The sequence below is a fragment of the Haliotis asinina genome, chromosome 1, assembly GCF_037392515.1.
Source record: "Haliotis asinina isolate JCU_RB_2024 chromosome 1, JCU_Hal_asi_v2, whole genome shotgun sequence".
Lineage (NCBI taxonomy): Eukaryota > Metazoa > Mollusca > Gastropoda > Lepetellida > Haliotidae > Haliotis > Haliotis asinina.
Window position 1 is genome coordinate 65,667,634 of NC_090280.1, and position 15,758 is coordinate 65,683,391.

The following is a 15,758-nucleotide window of genomic DNA, read 5'->3' on the forward strand; positions in this document are numbered from 1 at the left end:
GGGATACAAAGGAGCAGTTCTAACTTTGATATCCTACCCTGACAAACCCAAGTTTTATCCTCTAATGCACAATTCGCAAGGTAATTACAACTCCTATCTGCTACTGTATACAGACATGACATGGAAAGTAAGGTCAAGCCACCATTTTTTCACTCCGTGTCCTTCAACTCACCCACAATGATGGACGGCTTTTGGTTACAAATATAGTTAGTTTTAAAATTGTAAGAACTGGCTATAATTATATTCTTCAGCTCGGAGGCTAAAATTTTGAGTTCTTAATGTCTTAACCATGTAACCATTTTGAAGATTTAACGTTGTAAATAACGCTGGAAATAACTATAAACAGAGTGCTTTGATGAAACTGCTGAACAATATGTGCATCATGAAGCTTTGAAATGAAGTTGTTTGTACTCTGTAATGCACTCACATCCTTCATTGAAAAAACAACTTGAACAATATGTATGAAAAAATAATTTATGCTGAAAAAATATATTGCAACAAATGTTTCTATTTACATACATGTACACAAAGTCTTGTAAAGTAACTTTTTCATGCTGAAAAGTTTAGTTTCAAATAACATTAATATTCATTCCACTCACTTGGATAGATAACAGTAAATGTTAAATCAATTAACACACAGTGGTATCTGTCAAAAGCGGCATCTGTCCAATCTGGCAAGTTGTCAACACCCGCCTAAAGTCTCAGTTCAACCCGTGGCTTGTAGATTTATCACCAGCTCTACAATCCAGCACGCTGTCTAGACTGGACACTGTAATATGACTGATATACTACACAGCTTGACTGACTTCCATGACAGTCATAAACTATATGACTCCACAGGAATAAGCTCAACTGCAAGGGAACATCCCTTGCTGCAGAGTCTTGACTGTAACATGAAATATGATACAGACAACAATACCATACCTTGTGACAAGGAAACCTGCCACATCATTGAAACAGCATTCACACAGCATAAATAATCAATGTGAACATAAGTGGATACTAAGGCTATTAAGGATATAACAGTGTGCCTCATTCCCATGATCAGCATCAGAGTGAGTGAGAATGGCTTTATGCTGCTTTCAGCAGCATAACAATACCAGTGCAAGGGACACATATGGGCTTCATACTATGTACCCATCTGGGAAACCAAACTTGGTCTTTGGCATGACGAGCTGACACTTTACTCACAAGGCTACCCCAGTGCCTCATGCAGCATCAGAAGAAGGGGTAGGGGTGGTGGTTGCAATAAACATAAGCAGCAAGAATTGGGTTCAATACAACTGATATACAAGACAGAAAAACACAGATGCAGGCAGAGTAATGTTCCTTTTTCAAATATGACAGCAGTGCAATCCAGTATGTTTTTTCACATCAACAGTGAAATTCATTTGTCTTTCCCAAAGCAGAACATTATGCATTTTGACAGGATAGTGACTGCATACGAGATAATTTTTTATTTTTGAGCTGCATGTGTATTTAGGCCAGACAGGAGAGGGAAAACACCAAATCAATGACAGATGACTATGCACATACCAAACACAATACATGATACCTGCTCAGATATTGTTTAATATGAAATTCTAAACATCAGGGATATCAACAAGTGAAAGGGGGATGCAAGTGGGTCTGGGGGCTGCAACAATGTATCGAGAAAAGTATCTGTGAAATTCAGATTTTAATAACCCAAGAGAACAAATGTGAGTACTTCATGTTGATAAGCAGGACCTAACCCCCTAAACATTTTCTCCCCAGATTTAGAGGTATTTCAAGATTGACTGATTTGCATTTAAATCGGCAGAAATTGGCAGATTGGCGGAAAATTGCTATCCCTGAAATATGTGACATAGCTGATCCTTTTGACAGGACTTTGACATCAATTCCAGCAGTTTGGGTGGAGTGATCAACATCTCTTAAAATACAGTTTCTTAAAATAATGCTTCTTAACATGTTGACAGACTGGTAGAAAATTGTGTAATGCCTGCCTCATTACATTGCAAACGGGCAAGGTTTGATTGACAATATCAACAGAAATGGCAAAACATCTGCAAAGTTGATCTGTTTACAACAGATATTTTGCTACAGGGCCTCAACATATTGTTCTATCACACTTCGGCTTGGACTGGATCTTGAACACTGTCAGATTACAACGCTCATGAAGTCACATGTCTGAAAATAAAGGAAAGGCAAAGATATACAGCATATCATCCAAAACAGTGTTCAACAGGAGATATTGCTAGTGTGAGATCATATGATACATCCTTGGAAATATCGTTTTGACAGTAGATTTTGTGCAATGCAAGCCTTGGATATTTGTTACATTATTGTATTGGCATAATTGTTATCAGCGGACACTTTGGTGAGATTTTCTATACATTGTGATGGTTGTATTATTTCTGATAATGAATGGATACATGTTTACAATCAACATGGCTCAAGGAATCAATAGGTCAAGCCTAAGTTACATCAAAGTTGTCATGGCCAGTCTGTCCAAAGAAACCCATGGCCAAGGTATTAACCACTTTCATGAAACCCACAAACTTTGTACAGTGATGACTCACTACAAATTATAATGAGGAGGATCCTGGGATTCAAACCCATCAGTGGATCATGTTAGGCCTGCTATGTGCATTGTGAACTGCTGCATGTCAAGAGACAAAACAGAAGAGAGTTGGTCTTGCTTTGCAATGACCTAACTATTCTTGACCACCAGAACATGTAACATGTTATATTTGCGATTACACTTTCTCAGTAATGTACAGATTTTAGTACTTTTGTTGGGTTGAGTCACATCCAGGATTCAAACCCACATCATCAGGTACCTAATTGCTAGCACACAACGCCTGATGCCTAACCCGCTATGCCACTGTAGCTTCCCTCAGAACATGCACCATGTGCAGAGGTACTAGTGAGTATAATACTCCACTTCTAATGTAGATCAAAGCACAACAGAAGTTCAACAGTATATCAACATGAGGAAGCAATATTCACTACAATACTGCTAACCTTGACATGATCCACAGTTTTGTAAACAAGAATCAATGTAGACAAAAGAAAGCAGGAAATGACTATTTCCTTTTAGATAAATCACCATTTTATCTTTATCAGACAGCTGCTTCCTGATTACATATATTCAATATCTATAGAGAAAGTTGCAATAAACGTCAGAAAACTAGCACAATGCAGCAGACTTTACAAATTGACTTCCGTTGATAAATGCTTAGCACAAAATGCAGGAAGTACCAGATCCATTCACTTTGATTATGTAATTTTCTGAATAAAATTGATATTATATACTTATCCTGACTCTTGCTCAATTGCTCATCTCCTCTTCCTAGCGAAGGTAGTGGAACACCTGAAATCCATTGAAGTTCCCACCTACAAGAAGCGGATGTAAAATTCACACTCACCCATGTATTACCTCCCTTGCCCTCCACATGGTCAGCTGACCGCCATGATACTTCACTCTCTCCTATAATCACCCGACACGAGAATACGAGAATTCTACATGTCTGTGAGGGGCAGCTGGGAAGACTTTCGCTGTGAGTCAGGATAAGTGTAAAATATCAATTTTATTCAGAAAATTACATATTTTTCTTTATCCTGACTCATGCTTAATTGCTTACAGAATCTGACAGAAACAGCGGTGGGTCAGGCCACACTGGATTCTGCTGTCTGTTCCAAATTACGTCCAATAATTTCCCCCTAACGGAAACTTGTAACGGCAATAATTCATTCCTATTCTTCTCATATTCATTGCAGATTTTGGGAGAAATCACATCCAGTCAAACTTGTCTTCCATAGAAGACTTTGTTGACTGGTACGTGATGATACCAACTATAGTTAGCGTCCTGTTAGTTTCTGATGCAACTAAATGTCAAGATATAACAATCGGGACTAGTCGCGACCTTTCTTCATATTCAAATATCTTCATAATGAATACAAGGTCGTAATCACTTATGCTACAGTCCGTTTGATTCCATATGAGACCAATGAATTGCTCACTAACACAAAATCTAATAATTGCAACGAAATCAAATTTTGCAGAGCCACATGAAATCGACAGGTCAACTCTCATGATGTGTCTCATAATTTGGGACACCCGAATAAAAAAGTTGTTTAACAAACGATCATCATTTTCTTGTCACCTTTCGCTATTTTGCACAAGGGGAGCCTCTTACTGGTAGAACAGTCAGATAATCAACAATAGAAAGACATTATTGGGAACAAAGTGGACTTGACCATGCCACCATCAAGCCAGTCGTCACCAGGGAAGACTGACGACAGCGACACCGATTCAGACAACAACGTCTTCTGAAAGTGGCAACACTGACTCCCATTGAACATCTCAAGTGGTAACCAGATAACAGCTTTTGAGATGACCCCATCTTCACAACACACGCTTGTTGATTACCTGGCAAGTGTAAGCTCCTGGTATGCGACATGGACTGTAGTCTGTTCAAGACGTGTGCATAGACTTTCCACCAAAATACTCCGCAGAGCGTCTGGCTTCTACAAGTCACGTGATAAATCAGGTGAGTTAAGTCAGAGTCGTCCGGGAACTGTTAGTTGCTGAGCAACGACAAGTGGTCCAAACTGATGAATGCCAGTGACGTCCTCCGTGGCTATGTCTCGCAGGTAATGGTTGCCGAATGTGTTTGACCTCCAAAAACATCCTTCCATAATAGTAGATAGCGAGCAGTTACCATGTAGCATTAGTGTAGAGGGCAAGGCTCTGACTTCATTTGGGTTAGAAGTTTGCGCCGGGTCTAATCCTGCTGCTTTATATGTTCTAAGTATAACAGCTCTGATCCACACTGAGACAGTGTTGCGGGATACTTCTGTGGGTGTCTCAGTAGATAAAGGGATAAACAAGCGCTTGAACTGTTGTCTTCTAAACTTGGTATGTGCAATGTATAATTTCAATGCTCTCACTGGACATAAATCTTGTGTATTGTGAGGTCCTAAGATTGGTATACGGAACTGCCTATCCGGTTGACCTGGTAGTTGATTCTTTGCTATGAAATCCCATCTTAGACCTAAATGAGCTGTTTCTTGGTGACTTGTATCAAACTTCATTCAGTTAAAGTCTACAGCATGAATTTCTGACATTCTTGCAGCTGTAGCCAGGGCAAGTAAAAATAGCGTCTTTTGAATCAACAATTCAACTGAAGTCCGATCAAGTGGTTCATATGCATCACCTGTAAGATGTTGGAGTACAATATTTAAGTCCCATGCAGGAGCTCTAAATCTGTGTTGTTGATCTTCAAACTTGAACCAACGTAGTAAGGCAAGAAGCTCTGGTACTTTAGTCAGCTTGGTCCCTGTTCCCATGGTGACAACTGAGCTGAGAGCTGCTTAGTATGTAGATAATGTAGAACCTTTCAGACCCTTAGAATGACGTAAATAGCATAAATAATCTGCTATTTGAGGATGAGTCGCCTTGATTGCCGAAAATCCCTTTTTCCTGGCATATGTCTCAAACCGTTTCCACTTGTCGTCATAAAGTGTGCGAGTGGATTTCCGTAAGGCTAAGGAGACTGCTTTCGCTGCTCTTGCCGAATATGCTCTGCGTCTTAATACAGTCCATACGTGAAGACAAAATACCGATGGTTGGCCGTGCATTTGCTTTGAGTGAGGATGGATGAGAAGATTCTTCCACTCTGGTAATTGTAGTGTTGGTTGTCCTAGCTCTTCTATAAGTGTTGGAAACCAATCTCTCATTGGCCAGTAGGTCGTGACCCAAATCAGTTGTCTCAATGACTTTTGGTAATAGTACAGGAGGGGGAAACACATAAGCGTTTAGTCCTTCCCATAGAATGCTGGGAGTGTCCATTGCCAGGTTCAGGGATCTGGTGCTGGTGACACATAGGCTCTTGTCTGTTGAATCTTGTTACAAATAGGTCTATTTGCGGTGATCCGACAGCTTGAATGATTAGTTGAAACGCTTCCCAATGCAGTATCCATTCTGTTGGAGATGGACGAAATGGACGAGACAGGACGTCTGCCATGACGTTGTAGGCTCCTGGTATGTGAAATGTTTTTACTTGAAGATTCAGACTGTCGACTAAGTTGAACAGTTGAAACGTTAGGTGTAGTAGAGATATTGATCTTGTTGACCATTGTTTGTTTATTGAAAAAGCTACTGTTGAGTTGTCCATGTGGATCATTAATAACTTGTCTCTCAGTGCTATCAACCATGGTGGATGGCATGAATGACTGCTTTCATTTCCACTCGTTGATGTGAAGAGCCTGTTCCTCTTCATTCCAGATTCCTGCTGCTACCTCGTTTCCTAGATGAGCTCCCCATCATTGTAGAGATGCGTCTACATATACAGGTGGTTCTTGAATACCTTCTCTAACATATAGGTTCCTGCGCAGACATTCGATTGGCGATTCTGCCACATCAGAAAAGGCTTCAGGCTGTCTGGGAGCAGAATCTGTCCTCTGTTGTTGAGATGAATATTCAAGAATCGTTGTAAGGGATGCAACTGCATTCTTCCTCTTCTGGTCATATCTTGCGCTGACGTGAGGAGGCCAAGTAGACACTGCCATTGTCGAAGTGTTAACGGAGAGAGTAGAGCTTGCATTATTGTATCTTGAATCTCCTCCAGAACTACAATCTGATTCAACATAGTGATGAAACAAATCCCGAGGAATTTGATATCTTGTTGAGGTTCCAGTTCGACCTTAGGTGATTTACTAACCAACTCAGTTCTGTTAGTAGCCTGATTGTGAAGTCTAATTGTAGGCGGTACATGTTGCTGTCGAAACTTGGTTGCTGTCTTGAATGCTGTAGACAAAGTCTCAGGAATCACAGATACAGGAGCTATCGGTGGGAACGTTAACGTATCAATGTCATCATTCTTCATCTTGTACCTGTTGAATTCATTGGAATCCTTAGATGGGGAAACAAGGCTTAAGCTATCCGTGATCCATGATGTGATTTCTGAGTCCAAAAATAGGGCTTCTTCCCCTGACCAATCACGATGATGTCTGACTTCATTCTTCCTAGAGTAAGACAAATTCATAAATTGCCAACGATCCCAACTGTGTGAATCCGAGTCAAAAGGGGGGATGACTGCATACGGCATCTTCTATGAATAGGGGAGACAGAAGTCGACCTTCTCCATTGACGAGTCCATCCACGAGTGCACTCACACGAGCGTGTGATGTCACTTACCGAGTATACCTACTTGTGTTAGTGCTCTGCGTGGGTATATCCTTCTCTGTGCTGCGACCCGATGATCAGGACCTGGATCTTCTGGAGTGCTTGCGTGCATGCACCTCTTCTTCATCCTCAGACCTGAGCGCAGGTCTAGATGAATGCTCTCGCTGATTCTCAGTCGACATCATTGACGAGTGCAGTCGTCTTTCCTCTTCCAGCCATTGCTCCATAAGATTCATCTGCAATGTCTGTTGTAGATGAAACAGGTTCTGAGGGATTGATGATGCCGTCGGTGACGGTCTAGTTGTCGATGGCTGAAGTCTTCACTCCGTATTATCAATGAAGACTCGTAAAAAAATTGACGCTCTTCTAAGGGGAGTATCTCTTCCCCGAATGATTTCTTCATCAAAGAGGGATGATTCTGCGATGATCTTACAGATGAAGACTTCGACTTCGATGACTTAATTTTCCTGGCCTGTGACAGCCCTGTCTCAACAGATGGTCTCTTCTGAGTCTTGGGAGGGGACATGCCCGACCCTGGACACAACCTCAGAGATACAGCTAGCATCTCACTGGAATCAATCTCAGCATCAATGATTAAACGGTTACCCGATTTTATTTCACCAGATTTAGAAATAGCTAATGTAAGCTGTTACGAGTGTGTATTTTCTGTATATTTTTGTTATTAATTAAGTAATAATTATTCTTGGGTCACAACATTTAGTGTTTTGAATAGTAAATATTATGGGTCACATTTCGTTTTAATAGCTGGTCAACACTTTTAGCATTCTGGTTTTCCGGAATTTATCTGCTCCTAGTTTTCTATGTATCTACTTCCAGGAGACTTATTCGAGGGCACTCTACAGTGTTGACGATGTTCGTTTGTGCCCGAACTATTGGGAAATGACTTAGTAAATATATATAAAGGCTGGTTGCCGTGCGGAGGGTGACGTTCACACTCATTTACATCACTACCACACTTGAAATCCCGTCAACGCCTGAAACTACATTATCTGCTGTCGCACCGATCGCTGTGTTAACATTCTGCCATAGTAGATTCTCTCACACCTAGACTTTGGTGATTTTGCTATATTGTATTTTGTGACCCATTGACTTAGATTTTGTCTCTCTTGAATTGTACCTGAAATCTGCATTGTTATATATATAATCACAAGGGATTTCTTAAATTGTTGTCACGGTAAATTCTTAAACGTAACAAAGCCGATGTTGCTTATTTCTAGCATGTCTGTGAACACACCGTAAATATAATAAGAATACTGCTTCAGACAATTTGATGCAAAATTTACAACAAGTATGAGCAGAACGTATAGGTTTACATGTGAAGCAAAGTACATGTGGGTCAACCACCGACAGCCATAACCTGCACTGAAAACACGATTTCATCAACTGAGACTAAGACTGCGATAGGGAGAGAGTGAAGTATCATGGCGGTCAGCTGACCATGTGCATGGCAAGAGAAGTAATACATGGGTGAGTGTGAATTTTATGTCTGCTTCTTTTAGAAGGGAACTTCGAGGGATTTCAGGTGTTCCACTACCTTCTCCAGGAAGAGGAGATAAGCAATCAAGCATGAGTCAGGATAAGGAAAAATTAGAATTATCCACCCCTATTATCTCTTAAAAAAATCATGACTGTTGCATGATCTAGGTTTAAAGTTTTTTGCTAGTTACCAAAGGAGACTGAAAGAACTTCAGTATCTTTTTATTTTTTTGTATAAACTGTACATTCATTTGGAAATGAGACAATTCAAGGAGTAAAAACTAGCGCAATAGTATGTTGCAATAGGCCATCACAATTGCAGTAGTGTTTTCACCCTCAACAGTCACCCCTTATAACAGACATATCATGAGGTTAGATGATGTAAGATACTGTACCTGACATGTCATAAGGAGGTTAGTTGCACCAAGACCAGACATAACCTGGAAGCTGGGGTCATCAGGGCACTTGGCTGTATGTTCCGACATTCCTTCAGTCAGCTGCTGACTGATGTTGCTCAGGCTCAGACAATCTTGCTGAAAGCAATGATCAAGTGTCAGGAATGAGGTAGTGAATTTAGTATAGTTATACGTCAATTTTAGCTATATTCCAGCAATATCATGGCAGGGAACACCACAAATGGGCTTCAGACATTGTACCCATGTGGGGCACTGAACATGATCTTTGACGTGATGAGTGAAAGCTATAACCACTAAGCTACCGCACAGCCGATGTGTCAGGAGTGAGTGAGTTAGTGAGCAGTATTAAAGAAATGTGCTTCACACATTGTACCCATGCTTCTATGGCGTCATCCACTGTTCCACCACCTCTCAAGCGTCACGACAAGATAACACCATATTAGCATATGAAACAACTCAACCAGTAGTTGTCCAAAACAACCTTTCTTTATAAATGCATGCAGAAACAATACTCATATTGTGGCTTGGATATGAAACTCGTGTGTGGCTGATATTTTGCCGAGTTGGTAATGGGTTGCCATTTCTCTAGGGTTGTTCAGCAAAACATTGCGCCTGAAACTATTCCATGTGTGAGAGAGTGAGAGAAAAGCCCAAAGTATGGAGGTTATGTGCCACTGTGATAAAACAAACTCACAAGTATGTATCTGGTACTGAAAAACATACATATGGCAAACTAGAATTCAACTCTACAAACAAACTGCTTGACAAGTATTTGATGAGCCAGCGCAGTGAACGCGTTTGTGGTAAGCAGGCGGGACAAGTATTCTGGACGTAAACACTTTGTTGCTATAGGTAGATTGGCAACTAATACATGCTTCCCTGGCGTGATATCAATACTGCTACTGTTCAACTCATGTCTCTTAGAGCGATTTAGTTCAGCAAGACATCATCATGACTCGATTTGCACACGGAAATTGAACTTTACAATAATTAGATGACAACCTGTTTCCCTCTTGTTTCAAATGAAATGTTCTGGAGGGTGTTACAACATAAGCAAATTGGGGTTATTTGTCAGGTCATGGCTCATCTAATACATGTGAAGCAGTAGGTATGTCTTAACTAAGGGACACAACTCTGCACAGCATGTTACGGCTCCACAGATTTGGTCCTCAATGCCACATGTGGTACAGATGTATTACCATACCTTATACAGTACAGATACTTGTACTGACTCACAGTACAAACCAAGATGATCAGTTAAATTAAACACAGATTAGTTACAGTGTTTAATGTGTGTACATGATTCACGACCCCCAAAATCAGGTTGTGCGAGTTGAGTAAACATTGATGACAAAAGTGATGAGCATTATAGACTCAAGTCAAATTGGTGGGAAATCTGTCAAAATAGGTATGACCTGACACACCCAGGATACCTATGATTAGCAGAACCTGGTACAACTTGGGAAAGAACTCTGCACATTGTGAACATTTGTGTTTAACAACAATTAACTACACACAACTAACACTCTTGTTGGAGGTGGCCTAGTGGTTAAGGTGTTTGCTTGTCATTCTAAAGACCTGGGTTCAAACTCCCACATGGGCACAACGTGTGAAGCCAATTTCTAATGCCCCCACTTAGTTATTGCAGGAATACTGCTCAAAGTAATGTGAAACTAAATTAACTCAAAGTCACGGTTGTTGGTTGTTAAACAGTGCACTCAGCAAAATTTGCCACCAGGCCAGTGGTGACTCCTACTGGGACATAAGTGCTTGTAGTCAATATCCAGGCACCGTTTTAACACATTTGTCAGTGTTTCGTGTCTTACCTCAGTATCAATTCTCAGTCCACAGCTACAGAACACAATACCCTTGTTCAGCATCAGTACATGTCTGAAAACAAACACAACACATACAATCCTGACATTATGATCCATTACATACCTCTAGCAACTACTCAATGTTTGAATGGAAAAAAGATCAGAGCTACGAGCTACAAGACCACAGTTAATAACATTAACAGATTTTACAAGGAACATCTGTGACAATAAATATCAGTCTTGTTGACACTATGGGATACTATTTATTCTATTGTCTTTTGTTTTGCACCTACTTCTGACAAACTGGGCAGAGAACATCCTCTGTAGACAGGGTTTCAATGGCTGAACACAGAACTTCCTCCTCCCTTTGCAGACTTATTTCATAACGTTCGTACTCAGATAGTAATTTACTTTCTGAAAGTAAACCAATAAAACCAACCTGAAAACATTTGTCTCTGCTGTATATCTCAAATCAATATGCTAATTTATTATGGTGTAATATCATACATATTCAATGAATTTCAGCTAATATAAGAACAAAATCAGACCCCTATTCTCCAAAAGGCACATCTCTGTGACTTATAGTTAAATCTGGCAAATGTCCGTAACAGGACAATCTCCATGTGATGAACACACCTTCTTTCATCAGATCCTCCTGAATGTCTTCAAACAAATTCAGCATTTCATCTATCTCACTCACTTCAAAAGATGCCATCTGTGGATTAAAAAAAATTATGATGCATTAAAGTTTCATTAAAATCATTCAAACACTGATTTGTTTGCTGAAGATTATTCTTTTTAGACAAACACAATGTTTCACTTTGGCATTCTTCTTAACAGTTATAATTTGTTGCCATATGTTGAAGAAAACTTTTGAAAATACAAGTTCTCGGTTTTCAGTACCACAAGGGTTCCTGTCCTCTTCACACTCCATAGTTTAACTGAACTTAAAAAATGGATTATGTTGGGCTTTTTATGCCTTATCTTATGGGAATAATATTCCTCTTCTGCAAAATATCTTTGTTAATAATTAATTCCTTCTAAGAAATAATACAGTAAATGACCAAGCAAACTTCTAAATATCGATTCAAGAGAAAACCAATATGACATTCCTTATGATCTCAATCAGCCTATTCTCCTCTTTTATCTCTGATTCAATAACCACCCGGATACTAGGTCATTTCTGCCCCTCATTCTGTGCATCTTATACGACAAAAGGCATAAGAAAAGGACAGTTTCTGCTGTAGAAGTGATGAAGAAAAGGTACAAGCTTAAGGCTCCCATTCCTAGGACGAATGACTAAAGCTTAAATAGCATTTAACCAAGTAGAGAAAAAGCATGGGTACATCAAAGTCCATTAAGTCTGCACTGTTGCCTGTTGCCTTGTCCCTCTGTAGAGATTTCCACTCTTTTGTCATCAGGTCCTTGATAAACTCATCTTTTTCATTCTTTCCATCACTGTCAGGCTGTATGTTGCGGAAACGGGAAAACAACTTCTCTCGACTTCCTCGTAACCTATCCAGACATCGCTGTAATAGGAGAAAAAAAGGATCAGTTGACATAAAGGAATTCTGGATGTGTTCCCTCGTTCACAAGGGTGTTGTAGAATCTGGACACCTTGACTTATGACCCTCACATTCAGCTGTACCAGAGAGGCATGTCAATATCAGATGTTAATGCTCTATATATCCACCTGGACTTATCAAAAATCAAACAAATAACAAACATCGCTAGTGCTGAATACAAATACCAAGACCTCTACAGCTCATAACACCTACCAGCAAGCAGTATCCTTCAATTTGTTGAAACAACATTCTAGCAGTTATCTGTCTGTCTGGCATAATGAACAAAATGGAGTTACAAGTGTAATTTACTGTAAATACAGCAGCATTAGTATGTCAGTCTGTTACCAACAGTTTGACATGTGAACAATAAATGGTGCTGTACGCTTCGATACACCTCTTATCTTTACACTAACAGTTTGTTTGTTGCATAATGCTGCTGCACTCAGCAATGTTACAACTACATGTTGGTGGTCGGTAAATAATCAAGTCTGCACCAGACAACCCAGTGATCAGCAGCATGAGCATCAATCTACACAACTGAGGAATAATAAATATAGGCCTACCTTTAGAATACAGCACCACAAACTTTAAAGACACGTCACAATACTATTTTACGTAACTGCAGGTTATTTTATTCAAAAGCATGTTCTTGAAAACAATGCCCTATGACACTGGCATAGCAACATGGTCGTCCAGCTAGGTGAGTGTGTATAAGTTCCGCTCACTGATGTTTCATCTCTACCAGCCATGTCATTACAGAAACCCAACGATGTTGCGAGTTTCCAGTAGTAATTCACCGGCGGATGCGCAATTTTTCGTAAGCGCCAGTTTTAAATATTTTTTTCTTTTTTGACTAATATGCTCATATTTCTTTGTATTAAGAGGTGCTGAAGGGTAATATTTTGTGTATTTATATATTTGGTATTTTTTAAATTTTGTAAGAATGACTTACATTGGTCACATTTTGCCATATTCTATTATTCGCAGTTTTGGTCAATTTAAATAATCTAAATCTATTTTGTATTTTGGTTTGAAGCGTAACTATTTGGATCAAATGAATTATAAATGTAAACTAACATACATATACATCTTTGTCATTCAGTAATTTGCACCACTACCCTGAAATGGAGTTCGTTCGTAATTATTTTTCGATGCGGTTAAAATCGCTTACACTAGATACGTCCACCATTTTCGTGCCGGTTCGGTCAACGTTTTCTATTTATCAGAATTATGTCAACAGTTTAGGTTTAGGTTTAGGGTTAGGGACCAAATCCAATATAGTTGGTAGATACGTGAGTACCAGTTTTTTTCCTTTTCCATTTTTAATACTTTCTTCACCAAAAAGGGAGATATTAAACATCAGAAGTTAATTATACGATGAAATGTGTTAATGTAGAAATTTGGTGCTAATGGAAATTGGCCTCAAACTTGCACTCCAACTTTCACCTCTAGATCTACATATTTTCAATGATTCGAAGTCTAACTCAACCTCGTGCCATCACTAGACATGCTCACTCATTCCATTCAACACTTTTCTGTCACGAAAGCACACAATGATTTTAATACAAGCACTTCATTCATGCATCCACTGTGAAATCGACATCTGATGTCAACAGCCGTTTTCAGTTCGAAACATATCGGCTCACTCCACACAACATGATATATTGTAGATTACGGAATAGTATGATTGTGCCAAATGATATTAGGGCCATTCGGCAACCGTCAGAAGATTGAAAGCACGAGGCACCAAGTATACCTGTAACCTTCGTAATTGTCCGCAACCAATTCAACTCTTTCCGTTCATTTCCGTGAAGTCACAGGAATGACTAGCTAAATTTGAACATTGTGCAACAATGTGGACGTAGCTCAGTCGCTTAGCTGTCAGACTAACAATTCGAAGGTCGCAGGTTCGTGTCCGACGGGTTCTCACAAACTGGTTGCCTGTCTCACTGACATGTGACCTACGGCTGAGAACGTCCTCACAAGAAATTGTGGTGCTGAATTCTAAAGGTGCTCCTATACATATATATACACACCTCATCTATAGTGTGATGGGTAGTCATGGCAAAGAAAACAAATTGTCATACCTTTCTATAAGTCTCCTTCCAAGGCGGGGTTCTAATCTTGTACATTTCTCTGTGTTTCAGAGATCGTGGGGAAGATGCCATGTCTTGACCTCAGTGATTGTACTACGACAACAGAGATATATATCAAGAGTTTGATGGGAAAACTGAAAAGTATAAAAAGTTGGTGTTTCTTAGCACAGCAATGACAGAGATTAAACAAGACTTAGGCTTTCATTTTCATTCACATATCTGAATAACTGATCTTAATCTCATTTAATTAGCTGTATATAAATCTGTTGTGTTCACATCTCCTGATCACCATTGTTTTTGTAACTTTTATTTGATCTGTTCTGACTGACTGATTGTATTATACATGTACATAACTTACTTCCTTTAAATCTAATTATCACTTTACCAGCTGTATTCATATATCCTTTTTCTCATATTTGTGTCAACTGCGATTACTTTATTCCTATTCCTAGTTTTTATAGTTGTGTTTCATCGGTCCTCTGTGAATCTTAGTGTGATGATTGTATATTCATGTACTTCTCTAGCTTCCTGTAAATTCTGGTATATATTTTGTACTACTGTCTTTAATCACCTGAAGAAGGGGCAAGAAGTGGCTGAGAAATGTCGTAATATGCAGTGAAGAATAAAAGAAGTTGACATCCATATACTCTTCTTATATATCCATCAAGCTCTAAGTGAATCTCAAGAATCTGAACTTGAAAACCTCACGACTATTAAAAAAAATCCCAAGCATGTATAATCGGGCTATTAGTACTATCTTAATAACGCAGTTGAAGAACACATTATTAATTAAGAAACCTGTTCTGGGATCGAGGTTATCATTTCCATATTGGCTGCATTTCCCTATTTGTAGTCAACAGGTGGTCACATACTAAGATGAGGTTGTTTTGAAACTAACCAAAGCAGTTATTTCTGACAGTATAACCGCGAGATTAAGTAACTGCCGTCAAACCGTCAGTTGCCTGCTACCACACCTCAGATTTAACTTCGCGCGTCTGTATATAAACACAAGAGTTGTCTTCTCATTGAAGAAAGAAAAGTATTTTCCAGCAGGTTTCATGCTTTGTGGAGTAATTGTGCAACTGTTGACTATAAAGACATATATTATGAACGCCTATATTTATATCAATATAAACTTTGCATCTGAATAGAGATTTAAAAATTAAAATTGAATTTGAAATTGAAAGATGACTCAT

The 15,758-nt window shown here is 39.3% G+C and overlaps 1 protein-coding gene across 2 annotated transcripts; it reads right to left on the bottom strand.

Moving 5' to 3' along the window:
• Positions 1-458: 458 nt before the first annotated feature.
• LOC137282062 (RPA-interacting protein-like) lies at positions 459-15,589 on the bottom strand. Of its 2 annotated transcripts, none has more exons than XM_067813812.1 (8): positions 15,461-15,589; positions 14,554-14,655; positions 12,248-12,430; positions 11,538-11,616; positions 11,195-11,315; positions 10,911-10,974; positions 9,064-9,201; positions 459-2,169 (listed from the first exon to the last, which is right to left on the bottom strand). In XM_067813812.1, exons 2-8 carry the CDS (start codon positions 14,632-14,634, stop codon positions 2,140-2,142), a joined length of 696 nt encoding a protein of 231 aa, XP_067669913.1. In that variant the 5' UTR covers positions 14,635-14,655; positions 15,461-15,589; the 3' UTR covers positions 459-2,139. The 2 variants fall into 2 exon arrangements, with proteins under 2 accessions (XP_067669913.1, XP_067669916.1); XM_067813815.1 differs by having other exon boundaries at positions 461-2,169; positions 14,554-14,696; positions 15,461-15,555.
• Positions 15,590-15,758: the final 169 nt, after the last annotated feature.